General features: G+C 37.3%; 1 protein-coding gene across 5 annotated transcripts in view; it reads right to left on the bottom strand.

Annotated features, from left to right (window-relative positions):
- Positions 1 to 436: 436 nt before the first annotated feature.
- The window catches only part of LOC150085314 (vesicle-associated membrane protein 3-like), a 113,172-nt gene continuing 92,186 nt past the window's right edge, over positions 437 to 21,422 (bottom strand). For 2 of the 5 annotated variants that reach the window (XM_090373144.1, XM_090373145.1), the window contains exon 6: positions 437 to 1,060. In XM_090373144.1, coding sequence (XP_090229270.1) covers positions 1,032 to 1,060 — 29 coding nt within the window. In that variant the 3' untranslated portion in view covers positions 437 to 1,031. Of the gene's footprint in view, positions 1,061 to 1,399; positions 1,655 to 21,422 lie in introns of those variants that run through there. The other 3 variants (XM_090373147.1, XM_090373148.1, XM_090373146.1) reach the window with 3 other exon arrangements.

Consider the following 21,422-nt stretch of genomic DNA (forward strand, 5'->3'; position numbering starts at 1 on the left):
CGATGAATGGTATAAAACAAGTTGCAGAAGTTTAACTGATCTGTTTACAGGAAGGAATTATCAAGCACTGCACAAATGTTATTCACGCTTACTTTTTTTTTTGGGTGTTCTAATTAGGATTAACAAAAGAGCATATTTCCCAGACCTATTCATTCAAACTACTTAAACAGGAAATATATCATTACAATTAAACCAGCTTACCAGAAGCATATTTCCATTTGAATATTTTCCAATGGGAAGGAATGTTAGTTTGATGTTTCTATTACTATGTGTTTATATATATATATATATATACATATATATATACACATATATATACACATATATATATACACATATATATATACACATATATATATACACATATATATATACACATATATATATACACATATATATATACATATATATACATACACTGATATATATATATATATACACACACACACACACACATATATAATCATTAGCACACACATACACACACGCACATCAAGATGAAGATTATTTAGCATTTTGAGTAGTCTCATAGTTTCCCAATGAATTAATTCCTCCAGCTCTTGTCCATAAGCTATGTACAATCACATATATAGCATAAAACCTAAGCTGCAATTTTTTTGAACTAAACCAGCAAGCAGTTCATAGTAAGAACTGATATGCAACTTTATATACTAGTATTTCAATGTAAATTATCCCTTTTGAACAAAAAATGTCAAGGATGCAGCTTTGCTTTTAAGTAGGACTGCTGCTTTATGAAACATTTCTTGTGTCTATAACAAGCAGAACAAAAATGTATATAAACCAAAAATAAGTCTCTTGCTCTTGTATGCCTAAAAATTACATTGGTGCACTATTCAACAATAATATTCAAGATTTTTCATGTATTCTTATTATAAATGGGGGATGGAAATAATTTCACATTAATGCAGGAATTAAAATTAGCCAAATTATTTTATGTTTACATAATACAACTTAATCAAAATAAAAAAAATCAGCAGCTGAACACAAGTTGTATATCTTTAACTTGAAATTCACATGTTCTTGCTGGTAACAGAATAGACTGTAAAAAAACAAAAATAAAATAAAATAAAATAAGGAATACAACTTAAAATAAAATCAAAATAAAAGAAAATAAACAAAATGATTCATTAAAAACTATATAAAAATAGTGAATGGCAAAGAGTTTAGTGAATTAAATAAATAAAAAAAAAAAGTAACTGTTTTGATACTTGCTATATTTAGGCATACCCAGTATTCACAAGTATGTCATTTTTTTTCTCTTTTTGTTTCTGATAATGGAAACAAATCCATGTTCAACACCACCATTATGAAAGAAATGTAAAAGTTTACCATAAAATACTGAATTTAAAACTATACACGTAATAACAAATTAATCTGACAAAAATGAATAAATGGCATTTGTTTCCATTAAAGATAAACACACATGCACACACATTAAAAAAATATGTATTCAGGTAATAATGAAGGGACAATCACATAAATTAATTTGTGGCATTTGTTTCCATTAAAAATTTTTTTCCATCATGATAGAATCCATTCAAATACATTTGCACAGTTCTGGTCAACTGGATATTTTTTCGGTTTTGTTTTCACAAGCAATCAAGATCCACTCTTTATCCACTCATTGCCCATGCTGATAAAAGTGGTACCCATTAAAACAGGGGAAGAGAAAGAAAGGGAGAAGAAAAAATAATATTAAGCATTAATATTGCATTTATTTATTTGTAAAGTGATGAAATATAAAATATGAGCAAATGGTTTACAAAACAATATTCTACTACAGCACTGGCAAGGACAATTCATACAGTTTTATAAATTAATAACATAAGCTGCCAACTTTTGACTTTCAGGAAGCTGGAGATTAGGTATTTGTGGGCAAGAGGAAAACTGGAGCTTTTCAGAAAAAAGCAGGTGGATTTTGCAGTCCACTTCACTAGAAATTAAATTTTGCTGGGAAAATACACATTTTATATTTACAGCCATAAGATTATTTAACAGTAAGGTATGCTTTATACATTAGCTTACCTCAGTTTTCTCTGTTATACATTAACATAATTTCTTCAAGAAAGATACTGTATCAGACTTTGGACATCTTCAGAAATGTTAATTCAAATTTTGTTTATAACAATGGCACTTGTTCAGACTTGGCTGTCAAGAGCATTTTCAAAACTGCACCAGAAATATCTGAATTCTGTTTTCTTTTATTTCTGTTGGGTTGAATATTCTCTGATAGCACTGCTATGAATAATTATTAAAATACCAAGGACGACCTGGGATAATTTTTAAAAAACTAGATGATTATTATTTGTACCAGCATGTCACAGAAAATACTAAGAGTGAAAAATATTCTAGACGTCATCATTACTTGTGAATCAGATGTCATCACAGAACTTACAGCAGAGGAACCATTGGCAGGTAGAGATTCCTTTGGATTGGAGACGTGGCAAAGTATCGCTAATACATAAAGGTTTGTATGTATTTTAGGATAAAAGACAGGTTAGCCCGATTTCAGTGGTAAGGAAAATCTTAGAGGAAGTGATTAACACTGCAATCCTGGGACATTCAGATAGCAATTGCATTCTAAATGACACACAACATGGTTTTGTTAACAGATAATCATGTTTAACTAAACCTGGTAAGCTACTTTGACACAGTTACTCAAGGGCTGGAGGTAGGGAACAATTTTGATATGGTTTAGCAAGGCATTTGACTTAGTCCTTTGTGAGCAGGTACTGCATATGCTGGAACATGTGTTGGGATTACTGGAAAGATTCTGAGATGGAATGCAGGGAAGAAGGTTGTGATTAATGGATTTTCTTCAGATTGGTGTAGTCAGAAGTGGGGTTTCCAAGGATTGGTTCTTGGACCACTGTTTCAGATTTTCATAAACAACATCAACAAGGGATAAAGGATACAATGTCAAAATTTGCAGATGACTTAAAGATTGGGAGAGTTGTTAATAAACAGTGCCAAGCAGCACTCCTTCAGGATGACTTGATCCAGCTTCAAAAATGGTCAGAAAAGTGGTAGCTAAGTTTCAATGGAGCAAAATGCAATATCTTACACTTGGAGAATAGTAACTCCAAAATAATTTATACACTTGGTGGGGTTGAATTCAAAACAGTATAAGAAGAAAAGGATCTGGGAGTTACGAAATGGGCAGCCAGGAAAGTCCATGGTTTCCTATCAATGATTTATTGAACAATATCCTATAGACATAGGGAAGTCACGACCTTACTGTATAATGCAATTGTAAGACCACATTTGGAATACTGCATACAAGTATGTAAATACAAAGGGTACTAGGAAAGTTTTGCAATATGACGCAACAATGAATCACAGGAAGCTGCTTGTTGCTGCATGTTGAGACATGTTCATATGTGCATAGTAGCCACCTCGCCAAGTTGATGGGCTCAGTTATTCATTAGTAGTGAGAGTGTAAAGTGCTTGCGATGGCATCGTGGTCACGAAATGAGATAAGGACAGTTTTGCGGTATAATTTCGTGCGTGGTTTAACCATAGACCAGTGCTTAGAAGAAATGACTCTTGCACTAGATGATGATTGTCCACATCGTACAACGATATTCAGGTGGTATAGAGAATTCCAAAGGGGAAATTTCACTCTGGAGGATTCTGAGAGGCCGGGAAGGCCACGAACGTCAGTTACGGAGGAAAACGTTACTGCTGTGAGGAAAATGCTTGACGAAAACAGGCGAGTGACCTACCAACAGATAGAGGATACTTTGGGCCTAAATGCACCAGCAATTCGTTCGATTCTGCAAGATCATTTGCACATGAAGAAACTTTGTTCTCTCTGGGTGCCGCATCAACTGACTGAAGAGCAGATGACACGACGTGTGACTTGGTGCCGGGAGATGTTAAAAAAGTTTGATAAGGGACAATCTCGGTATGTGAACAACATCGTGACAGGTGACGAGACTTGGCTGTACTATTACGATCTGCCGACCAAGGCTCAAAACAAAGTTTGGGTCTTTGATGATGACGACACACCCGTAATTGTCAGAAAATCCCGATCTGTAAAGAAGAAAATGATAGCTGTATTTTTCAAATCGAGTGGAATTGTGGAACGTGTCGTTTTGGACACGCAGAAGACAGTCACAGCTAAGTGGTATACTGAACAATGCCTGCCTAAAGTCATTGGATCCATGAAGAACCTGCGGCCAAAGTCAAGAATGGACACCTGGTACCTCCATCACGATAATGCTCCAGCTTACCGTGCCAAAGCCTGCACCGAATATTTGACCACGACAGGACTGAAACTTCTCGAGCACCCTCCCTACAGTCCAGCCCTTGCTCCCTGTGACTTTGCACTGTTCCCACATGTGAAAATGAAGCTAAAAGGGAGGCGGTTTTCCAGTGATGAGGACCTTCTACGGGCTTGGGACAACGAGTGTGCTTTACTCCCTAGTGAAACTTGGCAGAACTGGTTTAAAGATTGGTTTCGGAGGATGGAGAGGTGTATTGAATGTAGAGGAAATTACTTTGAAAAAATTAAATAAACAAAGCTGTATTGCAAAACTTTCCTAGTACCCTTTGTATTACCTGAAAATAAGACAATGAGCATCTTGAAAGGGTCCAAAAACAAGCAACTTGGATGGTGAGATGACAAAAGGGAGACCATAAGAGGAAAAACATCAATATTACATGGGCAACAGAGCTTGGCAACCAGACACCTCGATGGGGTAGTGAAATAGTTTAGACTAAATTGTGGGAAGTTTTGTTTTAGCCAGCGAATTACTGATTACTAGAACAATTTGCCTCTGCAGGTAGTTGAGGCTGACAATCAACTATACTTCCCTCCTCATATATTATGTGAGGAGGGAATCCATTGTTTTGTATTTTCTTATCTACGTTTTTTTTTGGTCAGAGCAGCAAAAAAAGTGGCTTCCTTGCACTATATGGCAAATATCAATAACTTGCTTTATTTCATGCTTTCTTGTGTCCTTGTCAGTTCATGAATGTAAGAAGGCAAATGTGTGAGTTGTGTTATGTTGTGTCATTTCCAGTCTGCCTCTAAATAAGTAAAAAAAAAAAAAAAAAAGTAGTATTTGTAGTTCTAAAGGACCCCCCCAATTAGACCGCAGTGGGGCAAACTACAAGGACCCTGCCAGTCCCCATGATGACACCAGCTACAGCTGGTGTGAGATTTCAAACAGAGACGTGCTATCCATTCACAGTAATCTCCTTCCTGAACTTAGAGCACTCAGGCCCTGTGGTTTTACCCTTCATTACTTCCTGCCCAAATACCTCACCTAGTGGACTCTTACCACCAAAAATGTTTTCTGCCTTTGACAGCTCCCCCACCATGCAGGGTAGGCTCTCTCCATGGAGTTACCTCTCTAACCTTAACCTCCTACTTCTAGGTGGACAAAGTCTTCTTATCATCCACCTCCTTTACCTTCACTCCTTCCTTTTCTTCAATACTCAAGACTAATCCTCCAACTCTCTCTTTTCAACAGAAAAGTTTCCAGCATTATTATTATTATTTTTTTTTTACTTGAGGCCTCCCTAGCAAGCTCAGACAACATTCGGAGTTAATTCCACTCAGACTTTTTTAGTCCCTACTACATCCACCTGCCTCAACAAAAGGATGGGCAACATGGGTCCCACTAGGAGCCTGGTGGCTAAATGGTCGGAGGAACAACAGACCAACACCATACTACGCAGACTACACTAAAACTTCACTACCTCTAGTCTTTAGAGAGTTCGTACTGCATCACAGAGTATATTTCATGGAGGACCCCTTGTGCTGCTTGACAAGCAACACTATACACTATGTCCCCGTCTGTTCCATGAACAAGGACTACCAAACATCAATATTTCATAATAGTGTGCAGTAGGTTCTCACTCTTAAACTGACAGAAGTGATTTTCAAGATATCTATTTATTCAACGAGATATTGAGAAGTATGGAATTTTTTTTTTTTTTTTTTGCAAAATATACATTTCAATTTGATTTGAAAAACTCATTCTCTGAATAGCATTATTAGATGAAGAACTTCTCCAAATACAATTATATTTAATCAATACCTAATTGTGCAATTTGCTACCCATGAATTCTATTTAGAGCTAGCAGACTTTCAACTGCCACAAGGAATATGCTTTGGTCTTAGGAATTCACGACAGAAAGTCAACTGTCTGCCAAACCAGTACACAATTTATGAAATTTATTCATAAAATCAAAAGCTCACTGGATCAAAATGTAAAAGTGTAGAACTTGCACATACACTATTTTTTACCACATGCACAAAACACCTTATCACTTGTCACTCACTAGTCCTTCGCAACTGTGATTTCCTACAACGCTGGCATTTAATTTAATGGCAGGAATGTGCAGTTTTGGTTCTTATTTCTGGACAACCTAAGTTGAGTTGAAAATGAGATTTTTCTTTAAAAATATATCTTTAATTTATCAGTTTTTAATGAACTAGATTTTTAGTAATCTTCACTACTTCTATAATCTTTGGGCTGTATTGTACCTGCTGAATTGGAAATGAAAACCCTGCAGAATATATATATATATATATATATATATATATATATATATATATATAAAAAAAAATATATATATATATATATATATATATATATTTTTTTTTTTTTATGGCTAACTGAATAATTGTGGTAAAGCATTCTCAGTTATCAAAGAATTCATAGAATTTTTAAAAATTCCATTTAAAAATTCCATTAATGCAATTTTGCAAAAAGACTGAGAAAAATCTATGGTACCAACCAACTCTAGTATGATGGTGAGATGGAGCAGGGATTAAATATGTCAAAAAGACTGATTCTCCATTGTAAATCTGGAGAGTTGGCAGTTACGTAAACTAAGTTTTTTAAATTTATTTTAAAAAACATTTTAAAGTCAAAGTGATTAACTTTATACACAATTGGTCTTAAGACTACTCACACAAGGCTATGAACTATAACAGTCTTGCTTAATCTGAAGCCTACTTTGTCATTTTACCCTACACTAGTAATTACTACAATGACCAAGTAATAGTCTTGGATTAAGCATGTGGAAGATCACATAGGCATGTTTTAGTTTTGACAATATTAAATAAGTAAAATGTAAACTCAGTCAATGCTTTAGTAGCCTCAAAATAAAACATATCAATCCCAAAATATTTACTTTATAAGAAAAGAGCTAACAAAATGCATTCTCACTATTCTAAACAAAGCAAGAGGCAAATGAAAATGAAAGCCTGTTAATTACATAGATTCAAAATTAAACAACATATAAGCAGGCATAACATGCTGGAGACCTGAAGACTGCATGGTTGTGAAGAGCCCAGTTCCCAATAAGAAATTAGTCAAAGAAAAATCATGTTTCTTTAAATGCATTATTTTCAAGTTTTTTAGACAGAGATGAGCCACTGAAAATCTGGCAATACAAGAAAGATTCAGAGATTTTAGCTGTTCAATTGGTCATTTGTAAAAGCAGTGCATTACAGCTTATTGTGCAACTTGACAGCTTATTGTGAAACCAATGACATTAAGAAATTTTTCTGGTAATGGAATTATTCAAATGATTTGTGAATAAGCTAGTGCCTCACTGATAAAAAGCGATGTACACTCAGTTTGTTGCAAGATTTGTACATGAAGAATTAGAGATAACAATTCACTCAAACATATTTACTATTTGTGTACAACACTGGCACAGTGACTCTCATCCATTTGTATTTTGCACATATGCCACTTTAAACAATGTTAAATATTACAGAGGATGAAGTCTATCACAAAGCAGATTCTTATCTATTGCAGGAAATGGTTGTAACTTTTCACTTTTTTCCTTCCAATACATACACAGACCATACGGTATGTTTTTGGGAGGGAAATAATTACATAAATTTTTTACGGTACTTTCACATTTACTTTATGTTACCTTTCTCTTAAAAAAAAAAAAAAGAATATTGTCGTGCATAAGTTTCAGCTTTTTTAAGGCTAGAATACTACCACCTGAAACCAGTAAAATTCCAACATCTGGCAAAATCATGTCCAAAAGTGCCAGATAATCAAATGCTTTTCTAGATACATGTTGCAATTCTGTATTATGAATTATGTCTGCAATTGGCATTAATTTTAAATATAAGTTTTTCAAAAAAACTTATAATATTTAAAGTTTTGCAAAAGAAAAAAAAAAATTTTTTTTCTTTTGCAAAGTAAAAAAAATTTAGAAAAAAAAATTACTGCACTTTTAAGTCATCCAAATATTATCTGGTGGGGTGTATCATACTGAAAAGGAGTTTACAGCAACTCCTTTTTTAACATCCAAGCACATTATAATGACCTATATGGTAGGTCTCAGCCAATTTCCCTAAACAATGCTATTTTGCATTCATAATAACAACCTTGACAAAAGAACAAGTTCTCTGCAATGATCCAAAAGTGTCCACCGATCTATTTTGTTTTTTCACTTTTTTTCTTTATTTTTTTGTTTTAGTTACAGTATTCGCATTTTAAAATGAAAGAACACTAATTTATTTAATCTAGTGCCAAGCTTACAGGCTGACCCCACTAAATCATTTGTTACAGTAATGAAATTAACTTCACCTAGAAGTTCATTTCATTAGACAGTATAATAAATAAATAAAATGTCTGTTTATATACTGGACAGCCAAGGGCAGTAGAGTTTACAACTTTGCCATAACTGTTTTTATTGCAGCAACATTGCCCAATCTTGCAATGTGTGAATTTACACCTGCACATGTTACTCCGGGACCACAGCCATCCCACAAGTGTACAGACTGTATGTTTATTGATATTTAAAATCTGTAGATAATGCCGTGCCTTCTAAGACCAGCATCATTAAACAGTTTGGTACTCCTAAAAGTACACTGTTCACGATTCAGAAAGATAGGAGAAAAGACTGAAGGCTTAGAGAAATCTGTTACACCAGGTAAGAGGAACACAAATGGTGAATTAATTGTATGTTGAAAAGGTACTCCTGGAATGTGCAATGATGATGAATGCAGAAATTGTTCCTATAGATGGAAATCTTTTAAAAACTCAGGAGGAATCGTTTGTGCATCTGATGAATACTGAAGATTACCTTATGATGGACGGTTCCAGAAATTTAAGACCCAACATGGCTGTTTTCAAAAAGGTGTGAAAAGAAAGTGAAGCTGTTGACACTGAAGCTACAAAGAAATGGGAGTAGAATCATTTAAAAAAATGTTTTGTTGACATATGACCAGAGTGATATCTTCAGTGCTGATGAAACTTGACTTTTTTTTTTTTGTTTTGTTTTGCTACTGGATAAGATGCTTAGATATAAAGGTGAGAAATGTAGGGGCAATAAACATATCTGGCACAGAAAAGTTTCCTCTCTAATCAATGTGCAACTTTAAAGGTTTAAAGGCATTGCTGACTGTGTCGAGCAAGCCAAAAGGCTCTTGGCTGTCATCAAAAATCTACAAAGAATGAATCAGAGGCTTAGATTGCAAGATGAGCAGGTAGAAAATAAAACCATGTTGTCTGTAGATAACTACACACCTCATTGCCAAGTGAATGGCCTATGTGCAATCACTGTTGGAGTACCTGTTACCTAATATGACATCAGCTCTTCAGCCGATCAAGTTGTAATTTGAAAAAACTGTCAATGAATGCAATTACACAATTTGTGATGTATCCCAAAAGCAAAACAATGTGAAATCGAAGTGCTGTGGATAATGTATTTATGTGTTTCAGCGTGGGATGAGACTGATGAAAAAGTGATTGCCAACTGTTTCAAACATGCTGGATCTGTCACCTTGAATGATGCAAATGAAACTTCACATGCTTCATCTATTAATCATGAAGAAATTTTTGAAGATGTGCATCCCTGCATAAACTTAGTGTGAAATAAGTTTAAGACTATGCCAAAGTTGTTGAGGACATTGCATATTTCAGGATATGTGCAAATGAAGAGGAACTCATTATAGATGCAATGGAACTGACAATTTGTAGTAGTGAAGAATAAGAACCTACTGTGATTGAACAAGAAGTTTCGTTGAAGGATGCTCATCAAGGATTATGACTTGTATGGAGTTTTTTCACAAGTGCAGTTTAACTGCAAAAGTGAATCAACAACTATCATGTGCCTTTGTAATTCCCTTTTAAAACAATCTGCTACTGACACGGCACAACTTGACAGATTACTTTAAAACCTCCCTGCCTATAGTTACCCCTCAACATGGACACCTGTAAGTGGTGAAGGCGATTTCCAAGTGATGCTGCTAATCTGGAAGATTAGCATCACTGGGATCTAATCAATAAACCTTGGTTCCAGGGTTAGATTTTTAAGATCTGGTAATTGCAGGCATGCACTGCAACCTGTGGAAACTTGGAAAGCTGATGGATGGGGGGGGGTCTCAGCCCTAACACACCACTTATGACTCTTGCTTCAACAAGGCAGGAAGTCCCAGATCGGCTGAATGGATCAGTCAGCATACAGTTTTTACTCCTAGGATTAACTGCATTTAAATAGGTCTCCTTCTATTTGATCCTGGGACAGCATCAAGACTTACTGGTAATGTGGGTTTGCTCTAAGATGTTGTTATTATTTGGTTTTTAGGAGCATTAGCAACTAAGGTCATATTGCTCCGGGAATATGCGGTGGTCATTGCCTGACCTTTCCGCATCCTCCGTATTTGGTGGTCATGGGCTCGAACCCCGGTCTAACAAGAAGCGTGTGTTACGCACAGCTGCTCCTGCCCAACTGGCTACGGAGGTGCCTGCTCTAAGAAAACTTAGCTTCCCACTATAGAGCTCCATGGCAGGTGAGGTACTTTAGCATTAGCATAGATACATGATGCAAAGAAGCAAGCTTATAATATAGCATCAGCCAAAAAAAAAAAAAAAAAAATTCTCATTTCACCCATCCACTCACTCCAAATGTTTGTCTAGTTCTGCCTTGAATCTATTTAAGCTATCAACTTCTACAGCGACATATGGAAGTTTGTCCCATCAATCAACCACCTGCTGGTAAAGGCAAACTTCTGCACATTTATCCTACAACTGATTTTCCTCAATTTGAATTTATGGTGCATAATCTGTGCAAGAGGAAGAATCCCATCAGCATTGAGCTTCCACAAACTATTCAAAGCTTTACACCTCAGTCAGATCAGCTCACAGGTGCCAAGTCTCCAGACACTGCTATTTACAGAACTTAAGCCTTTCTCTGGTAAGAGCAACCCTTTGTTGCACTCACCAATCTCAACACCTTTCTCTGTACTCATTCCATCAGCTCTACATCTTTCCTAAAATGAGGCCTCCAGACCTGAATACAGTACTCAACGTGTGGCCGACCATTACATTATAGGAGATAATCACCTCCTTATCCCTGCTAGAAAAATTCCTGTATATCACTGACAAGACACCATTAGCTATTCTTGCAGACCGTCTGCACTGTTCAGAAAACTTCATATCTGCCTGCACAATTATCTCGGTCATTTTCATTCTCTACTGCTGTCAGTGTAGTACCACACAGTTGATATATAACTCTGGGGTTACTGTTTCCCATATGCGGTACTTTACATTTGTCAATGTTAAACTTTGGTTGCCACCTCTCAGCTCACCTGCTCAACTTTTCTAGATCCTGTTGCAGCAGTGTACAGTCATTAACCACTCCTGCCGACCTTCATATCATCTGCAAACGTGGACATTAAGCCTAACATACCATCATCAATATCATTAATAAATGCAGAAAACAGCAATGGACCCAACACTGAACTGTGGGGGGACTACAATAATAACATTAGTCCATGAAGAGCAGTGGTCCACTGATTACCACTATTTTCAACTCAAACATCCCTTTATTCATAGCAGCAATTAGCCTCCAACAACACACTGCTCCAATTTGTGCAGCAGTCTTCCATGTGCAACAATATCAAAAGCCTTTCTAAGATCCAAATATATGATATCAAAATTATTCTTTGGATCCAGTTCCTTTGTGACTAAATCATAGTATCCAATCAAATTAGTCAGGCAAGACTTCCCCTTAACAAACCCATGCTACGTTCGAGCTACAACTGAAATGATTCTTTAACCAGTGCCTCCATTAATTTCCCCGGAACACAAGTTAAACATTTCCCTGGAATGAACAGAAGCCTGAAAAACAAGATGCAGGATATTTCAGACACTGCTGGGAGTCATGAGCGGTACAAGTAAACATATGGGTTGTGTTAGGGTAGCTAAGAATAGAAACAGGTGCATGTATACTTGTATGTACACCAATGCTAGGAGTTGAGTAAATAAATTTGATGAATTTGAGGTATTGCTCAAAACATCAAAGGCAGATATTGTTGGGATATCAGAGACGTGGTGTCACACAGATATAAGGAATGCAGAACTGGAATTTGGGGAGTACAACGTCTACAGAAAGGATAGACAGGATAGGAAAGGAGAAGGGGTTATGCTATTAGTTAAGAAACACAAAATCCAAGGAAGTGAAGCCAGTCAACATCGCTGGACAGTGCAGTGTCGAGTCAGTTTGGTGTGACATAAGCATTGGGAGATCAAAATTGAGAGTAGGAGTGTGCTATAGGCCTAATGACTCTGATGAGTATAATAACAAACTGTACAGGGAAATAGAGTGGGCCAGTAAAACAGAGTCTTATAATGGGGGATTTTAATTTCCCAGATATTGACTGGAATTTGGGAGCTGGTCACTCACACACTTGCAAGGCTTTTGTGGATTTATTGGATGATTGTTTTCTACATCAGCATGTTCGGGAGGCAACTAGAGGGAATAATACTCTTGATTTGATTATCAGTAGTGATTCTTCATGCTTTAAGAATCTGCAGATATGAACCACTAGGTGGAAGTGATCACAGTGTGCTGAAGTGGGATTTACTCAAAGAGATAACTACCATTAGGGGTAAAGGGAAGGGTTATTGCTTTCGTAAAGCCGACTACAGATGGTCTGAGACAGTATATAAATTCTATACAGTGGGACCAACTGATTATGTTACCAACAGCAAATGCAAAATGGGAAGCATTCAAAGAACTTGTCTTGGAAGCTACTAGGCTTTACATACCAACTAAGAAATATTGTTCAAGGTTTAGGCCTAAATGGATGTCAGATGAACTAATGAGACATATGGCAGAGAAGAAAAATGCATGGGATACATACAAATTAACACGTGAGACAAAAGCCTATGACAGATACAAGTTGATCTCCAAGTTACAAAGGAGGTTAGGCAGATTACGAGAAATCTTTGGCAAGGGATGCAAAGAAAAATAGCAAAGAGTTCTTTACTTATGTAAACTTTAGAAGGAAGGGGATGAATCAGATTGGTCCACTTGATATCGATGGGTCAACTGTTAATGATCCTGCTCAGGTAGCTAACAAACTAAATGAATATTTTGCATCAACCTTCACACATGAGGAGTTATTCAGCGAGGGGAATGCCAGAGGTGTATTCAACTCTAGCAGTAAGCTAGAGAATCTTGTAATAACTGAGAGTAAAGTAGAGAAATTGTTGAAGATAAAGGCAAGAAAGGCACCTGGGGGTGGATGGGATCTATCCAGTTATATTAAAGGAGGCAGCAAAGGAAGTAAGCAAACCCTTAGCCATAATCATGAGAGCTTCCTTGGACTCAGGGGAGGTACCCACAGACTGGAGATGTGCAAATGTGACCCCAATTCACAAAGGAGGATCAAAGGCTGACACAAGTAATTATAGACCTGTGAGTTTAACTTCTGTTCCAGGAAAATTAATGGAGGCACTGGTTAAAGAAGCACTGCAGGATCATCTAGACAAGACTTCGGTTATAGCTCAGACACAGCATGGTTTTGTTAAGGGGAAGTCTTGCCTGACCAATTTGATTGGATACTATGATGCAGTCACAAAAGAACTGGATGCAGGGAATAACTTTGATATTATTTACTTGGATCTTAGAAAGGCTTTTGATACTGTTGCATATGGAAGACTGCTGCACAAATTGGAGCAGTGTGGCATTGGAGGCAAATTACTGCTATGGATAAAGGGGTGGTTGAGGGGGAGAAGACAGAGAGCGGTAATCAATGGACACTGCTCATCGTGGACTAATGTTATCAGTGGAGTCCCTGACGGTTCAGAGTTGGGTCCATTATTGTTTTCTGTATTTATAAATGATATTGATGATGGTATATCAAGTTTAATGTCCAAGTTTGCAGACGATACAAAGGTTGGTAAGGTTGTCAAGGACACTACTGACAATATGCTGCTGCAACAGGATCTGGAAAGGTTGAGCAGATGGGCTGAGAGGTGGCAAATGAAGTTTAACATTGACAAATGTAAAGTACTACATATGGGAAACAGCAACCCAAGAGCAAAGTATCAACTCTGTGGTACTACACTGACAGTAGTAGAGAATGAAAGGGACCCGGGGGTGGTTGTGCAGGCAGATATGAAGTTCTCTGAGCAGTGCAGACGGGCTGCAAGAGTAGCTCATGGTGTATTGTCAATGATATATAGAAATTTTTCTAGCAAGGATAAGGAGGTGATTATTCCCTTGTATAAGGCAATGGTCAGGCCACACCTAGAGTACTGTATACAGGTCTGGAGGCCTCATTTCAAGAAGGATGTAGAGCTGCTGGAACGAGTACAGAGAAGGGCAACAAGATTAGTGAATGGAGCAAAGGGTTGCTCTTATGAAGAAAGGCTTAAATTTTGCAGATTACAGAGTTTGGAGACTAGGCATCTACGAGGTGATCTGATTGAGGTGTATAAAGCCTTGAATGGTTTGAGTATGCTCAATGCTGATGGGATTCTTCCTCTTGCTCAGAATAATCACCTGAGAGGGCATAAATTCAAATTGAGGAAAGACAGATGTAGGATAGACATGCGGAAATTTGCCTTTAGCCAGCGGGTGGTTGGTTGGTGGAACAGACTTCCATCTCTTGTCGTGGAAGTTGATAGCCTAAATAAGTTTAAGGCTCAGCTGGACAGATATTTCGAACGAACAGAGGGGTGAAGTGGAAGTGGTTTTTTTTTTGGCTGATGCTGCATAAGCTTGCTTTCTTGCATCAAATGGCTCTACTAATGCTAAACTAACAGGTCTGTAATTACTTGTGTCGCCCTTTGATCCTCCTTTGTGGATTTGTGTCACATTTGCACATCTCCAATCCATGGGTACCTCTCCTGAGTCCAAGGAAGCTCTCATAATTATGGCTAAGGGTTTGCATAATTCCTTTGCTGCCTCCTTTAATATAACTTTTTAGATTCCATCCATCCCAGGTGCCTTTCTTACGTTTATCTTCAACAATTTCTCCTCCACTTTACTCTCAGTTATTAGAAGGTCATCTAGCTTACTGCCAAAGTTTAATACACCTCTGGCAGTATTTATGGCATCTGAATTTTTTTTTACTTATGAGTAATTTAAATCCTACTTCTGGAGGGGCCCCAACAAGATCCTCTACATAACTACCAGGATGACAGAAGTAACAATGTAGCAAAAATACCCAGAACTGAGGCAATACCACCAATAACACTATTATTGACCATCATCCATTTTATTGGAAAACAAGCAATTTCAAAAATGTCACCCTTTTTCATCCAGAAAGGATTGAAGAGATATCATATTCCTCAAAATCAGTAAAAAGATTGCATTCTGGGGATCATTTACTGGGCATGTTATGTCTCAAGTAAGAAGAGAAAATCCTCAAAGCCACTTGGACAGGAGGAATACCCATCACAGTTACCTCCATAAGACAATTCATCATGTAACAGCTGAGTGGGATCTTCATGTCTCTGGAAGAGATGTGCTTTGAACTAAAAGATCAAGGCATGACCAGCTGTAAAGTGAATAACAATGTGTAAGGATGAAAACCTTGTTTCTACTCAAATGCTCATCCCTGAATTCTACATCCTAGAGCCTCTGAGTTCCATCAAGGCAGGCTATTCAAATTGCCCAGTAAGGATTTACATTCCAAATCCATTGTTATTTTAAGTGCCAAAAATTCAGCACTCTCAAAAAGGCTGTCGTGGCTGTGTGAGAATGTCTGTACCTGAGCTTGGTGTAAGTGACAAAGGCTATTAGAACAAGGAACGTTCAAGCTTTGAAGCCAAATTGTACAGAAGAGCACCCTGCATACTCTCGAGCATGCCAGCGGTAAAGGGGAAACAAAGAAATTCAGAAACAGAAAATGGTACTGAACATTTTCTATGAAGTGGCCAGGAAATGTGTCAAACCATTAAAGTGGCAAGTCCTCATGTGCCCAGAAAGTTTTTGGGAAGGGTAACATTGAGACAAACAGAAGTGACCATACCAGAGTATTTTATGCCTCTTGCACATCATTTAATGAGTTCATTAAAATCAGCTTAAAACAACCAATCAGCTGCAACTCCTAACAATATTCCCTACCAAATGAGTGGCAAAGAATAGTCGATTCCCAAAATGTAAGAAAAAAAATGTACACTGGGCAATGCCCCCAAAAAAGGATAAATCGAAGTCTGAGAAACAAAACTCTCAGTACTTTGGAAGGCCAAAGACAAATCAAGTAAATTTAAATAGCGGCTGCATTCAAATTCTTACAGTGAAATTTGCCATGGATTCTGTTGAAATAATGATGACATCAAGGCCCACCTATGTAAGCATGAACAGGGTCCTTCATTGCATAACTGAATAATTAGCATTAGCAGAGGCATATGATACAAAAAAGCAAGATTATATAAGCATCAGCCAAAAAAAAAAAAAAAAAAAAAAAAAAACCCTTCCCATTTTACCCATCCATTCACTCCAAATGTTTGTCTAGTTCTGCCTTGAACTTATTTAAGTTGACCTCCACTACAACAGATGGAAGTTTGTTCCAACTATCAACTGCCCACTGGCTAAAGGCAAAAATCTGCAGATCTATTATTCTACAATTGTCTTTCCTCAATTTGAATTTGTCTCCTCAGGTGTGTAATCTGAGCAAGAGGAAGAATCCCATCAGCACTAATGCTTGCTCAAACCACTCAGGGCCTTATACATCTCACAAAGGTGCCTAGTCTCCAGACATTGCAATTTGCAGAACTTAAGGCTTTCTTGGTAACAGCAACCCATTGTTCCACTCGCCAATCTTGTTGCCCTTCTCTGTACTTCTTCCAGCAGCTCTATATCCAGAAGGTCAGATATGTGGATGGACCTGCTCACAAATGGGTTGCAGTCCTTGTGGGAAACCACTCCCTTTCAATTTACACCACTTGCCACTACCGTCGAGATGGCAGCAATTTGTCTTGCAGTAGGGTTCCTTTTAACTATTTGTTCCATCTTTTTATCAGCTGGAAACAACAAGGTCCTCAGGAGGACCTAGACAGTTTCTATTATTTCCAAAACCATGGTGCAATGCAGAATGCACAGCGGAAAGGCACAAAACAAGGTATGGAGTATATGTCAATGACATTCTAATACAATAATGGAGTATATGTCAATGACATTCTAATACAATAATGTAACAGATTCAAATGTGCATGCACTAAAGCATGTTACAACCACAGTCAGAATCAGAAAGAATCTTGGATCCACTTTATATTTTCCATCACCAAGACCACTAATTCCAAGGTGAGGGCTGCAGCCCCAGGCAATATCCATGATGAGATGATTCGACACCTTTCATCAGAATCTATGGCTTGCTTGTGCTATCTTTACAACAAAAGATATAACAATGGGCAGTTCCCCAACTCCTGGCATAAGGCAAATTGTGCTTGTCTTCCCAAGCCAGGAACAGATCAAAAAATCCCCAAAAATTACAGTCCTATTTGCTCTGACCAGTTGCTTGTACAATATTCTGGAAAGAAACATCCACCTATTCAGGATCGAATAGCCTCTTTTCCAGGATACTGTGGTTTCCAAAGCAAAAGTTGACCATTAACAAGACTGGAAACATCATTTGAGATGCTTTCCTGAAACGCAAAAGTACCTGGCATTGGTTTTCTTCCAAAGGAACAGTGAACACCTGACCATTTAATAAGACTGGAAATGTCTATCTGAGATACTTTCCTGAAATGTAAGCAGCACCTGGTGTGTTTTCTTTGATATGAAAAAGTGTATGACATGGCTTGGAGATTTGGAATCTTAAAAGACATTTACCTTGGTCTTAAAGACTGCCTTGCTGTTTTTATTAAAAATTTCCTTTCAAACTACTCATTCAAAATTTGCATGGAGTTCACTCTCTGGGCCTTTTTGCCAAGAGGAAGGAGTTCCCCAAGGATCTCTTCTAAGTATTGTGCTTCTAGCTATCAAAATTATTTCTATTACTGAACAACATCATCCAACCACAAACAGTGTCCTCTGTTGATGACTTCAGAACTTTTATGTGGCCATGCAACACAAGTGTCCCAGGCACTGGTTAATGGTTTTGAATTCTCAACTCAGAAGACTGTTTGTGTACATTTTTCTTGCAAATGGATCCTCTGCCCTTGAACCAGAACAAAAGCTCTGGATAAAATACCACTCCAGTGGCATCTGACACAAAATTCCTTGGAGTTATATTTGACAATAAGTTGACATTCCTGCAACAGATCCATCAACAACCTGAAAGAGGGGTCTGAGCCTCCTTCAGTCAATATCAACCTTGCAACTGAGGTGTAGGTCATTATACTTTACTTTGAATCTATTGTGCACCTGTTTGACCTAAACTAGATTGTGGGTCCAAGGTCTATGCCTCAGCCAGAAACAACATATTGTAGTGGTTAGACCAAATCCATGAGCTCATTCCTATTGCTACTGAGGCATTCAGCATATTCCCTGTCCAGAGCCTACATGTCTCTGGACAAGAGATATGCTGTTGTAGCTATCAAACCACCTCTTTCACTTTGATGAAAGCGACTGTCACTACAGAATACCTTTAAACTATAATCTCTGGCAGAGCACTCCACATAGACATCCATTTTTGGGCCACAATAGGAAAATCTCAATAACACCCATCAGACCGTCAACTGTCCTTTAGTAATTGCATCCATGAGCTACTCAGAGCTTAACATCACCGAAGACAACACTACCTAGTCACCAAAGCAACCCTTTCTATCCTGGAATGCTTATTCACCAGCATGTAATTTATACAGTAAAAATTGGGAATGGGTCAGCACTGTTTTTGCCTGTCTGCAACTTTATGATGCCCACTGAGCTGAATAGCCTGATTTCTTGCCTGTTTTTATTGATGGCTCAAAGTTGGAATCATCTGTGGGATACACTGTCATCTTCCAAGAGTATCTAAGCAGATTCCCCACAAATGCAGCTTATACACAGCTGTTGCATAAACTTAGTGCATATAGAGTTAGCCTCGGACAACTTTAATACTTAATTATCAAAGGTCTATGGTATATACTGATTCTTTAAACATTACAGACTTTATCACGTATGAGATAAAATTCCCATCCAATCCTGTCCCAGATTCAGAAAATTCCACTTTCTCTTTCTGAATGTTCATTTAAGATCCACTTCTGCTTGATCTTAAGCCACATTGGGACAGGGGATAATGATTCTGCAGAGATCAGCAAAACCCCAGAATGACCGGGGCTTGTCAATCCCCTATACAGACTACATGCAAGTAGTACATAATATATTACAAGAGTCATGGTATGGACAAGTCACAAATGAGTTATATCAGATTAAACCTATAATAAAATTAGTCTGGCCTGTGCAGGAACCATAGAGAGAGTTGTCTTCCTTGCTTCTGCATAGGATACAGTCACCTTATGCATTTCTTTCTTCTAAGGACCAATGTTGCTTCAAGTTTGAAAAATTTAATAACATTTTATCTTTCCAACATATTTATCAGAATATCTCATTTTAACCAATTAATGATGGTTACCTTTTACAGCATTTAGCCACACTCAGTCAGATTATATCTGATTATGATCGCATATCAGCAGTTTTTTGCTATTTAAAATCCTTACATTTATTTAGATTTATTCAAAATATAGCATATAGCTTTTATACTTGTTTCACTGTTTTTTTTATATCCTTATAACATTTGACTTAGTGACCTAATTCTGTATGTCATTGAAATCTTTCTTGCTAATACCCTACTAAAACTCAAATCCACCAACAATCAACCAACCTGTTTATGGTTAGGCCTTTATATATATATATATATATAGGGTGTTTCAAAAATGATGGTCAATAATTTAAAAGTGTAAAGTACAAATTAAAATAAGCAAAAAAGTCCAAGTGAACATCGGGGTCGCAAATGAACCGTTTTTTGGAGATAATGCACATTTTCTGTTAAGATCTACCACTGACTATGGGTGCACTCTGGGAGGATAGTCTGTATTGCTGAGACCTTGTACATACTGGATATGGTAGGGGTACAGTAATTGGCGATGTAAAATTCACCACACACTGCTATGGCTCAGTATACAATCTTGCAGAGCAACCTTCCTCGAAATTCCTGGATTTTGTTCTATTCTTTCTAACACCCTTTCCTGAACATTAGGTGTTATGCTTCTGGGCCTACCTGCTCATACTCTATGTGCAAAGCACCCATGTTCTCTAAACTGTTGATGTACCCTGATGAATGTGCACTTGTTGGGCTGCCTTCATCAGGGAAATGCTTCTTGGTACAAATGTGCAGCCTCGAGTGCACTGCCGTTGGCTTTACCATACATGAAGTGCATGTCTGCATACTCTTTGTTGCTGTAACCTCTTTCCATGTTGACTATCCTTTGACGAGTACTAGTATGCCTGCTACATCTCAGAGCACTGAGAGAGAAGAAAGGGAGAGAATGAGCATAACCTAACCTAAACATGGTGGATCCCAACTAGAAATGTGCAATATCTCGAAAATGATTAACTCAAGGACCAATGTTTACTAGGCTTTTTTTGCATGTTGTAGTCTGTACAGTTCACCTTTAAATTATTGACCATCACTTTTAAAACACCCTGTATATATGAAATGTAATATAAAAGCATGAGTTTAAACACGTAGTTTCAGTTGATAGATAATAATAAAAATATAAAGTAAAGTATGACAGATGCACCAAAACACACAAAGCAGCAGTAAATGATGCAAAAGTTTATAGATGTATGTAGGAATTGATAAGTCTGATAAAGATGCACAGATGAAAGTGAAAAATACACAAAGTGCCAAGAACTAGAAGAGTGAGGATAGCAGAAATAAGAAGTATTGTAGGTTTGTGAAAAGAGAGAAAGAATGTGAATATACTATGTGTTATGATGAAATAAGAAAATTATAGGCTGAATTCCAAAGACCTTCTTCCATTGACTGGAAATCCTATCCACAGTTTTGCCGATGATAGCACATTGCATTCCACTTTCCAGTTTGAGAAACCTTGCCCTGCTCATCAGATTCAACTCCTTGAATATCTGCTACCAATTCCTTAAATGCCGATCTCCAGGTAATTCTTCAGTGGGGCAAAGACAACTTAGTTGATTCCAATCCTTCTAAAACTCAGTCTTATCGTATATCTCGC

The sequence above is a fragment of the Mastigoproctus giganteus genome, chromosome 5 (genome assembly GCF_048544385.1).
Source record: "Mastigoproctus giganteus isolate SK-2022 chromosome 5, ASM4854438v1, whole genome shotgun sequence".
In the NCBI taxonomy this organism is placed as follows: domain Eukaryota; kingdom Metazoa; phylum Arthropoda; class Arachnida; order Uropygi; family Thelyphonidae; genus Mastigoproctus; species Mastigoproctus giganteus.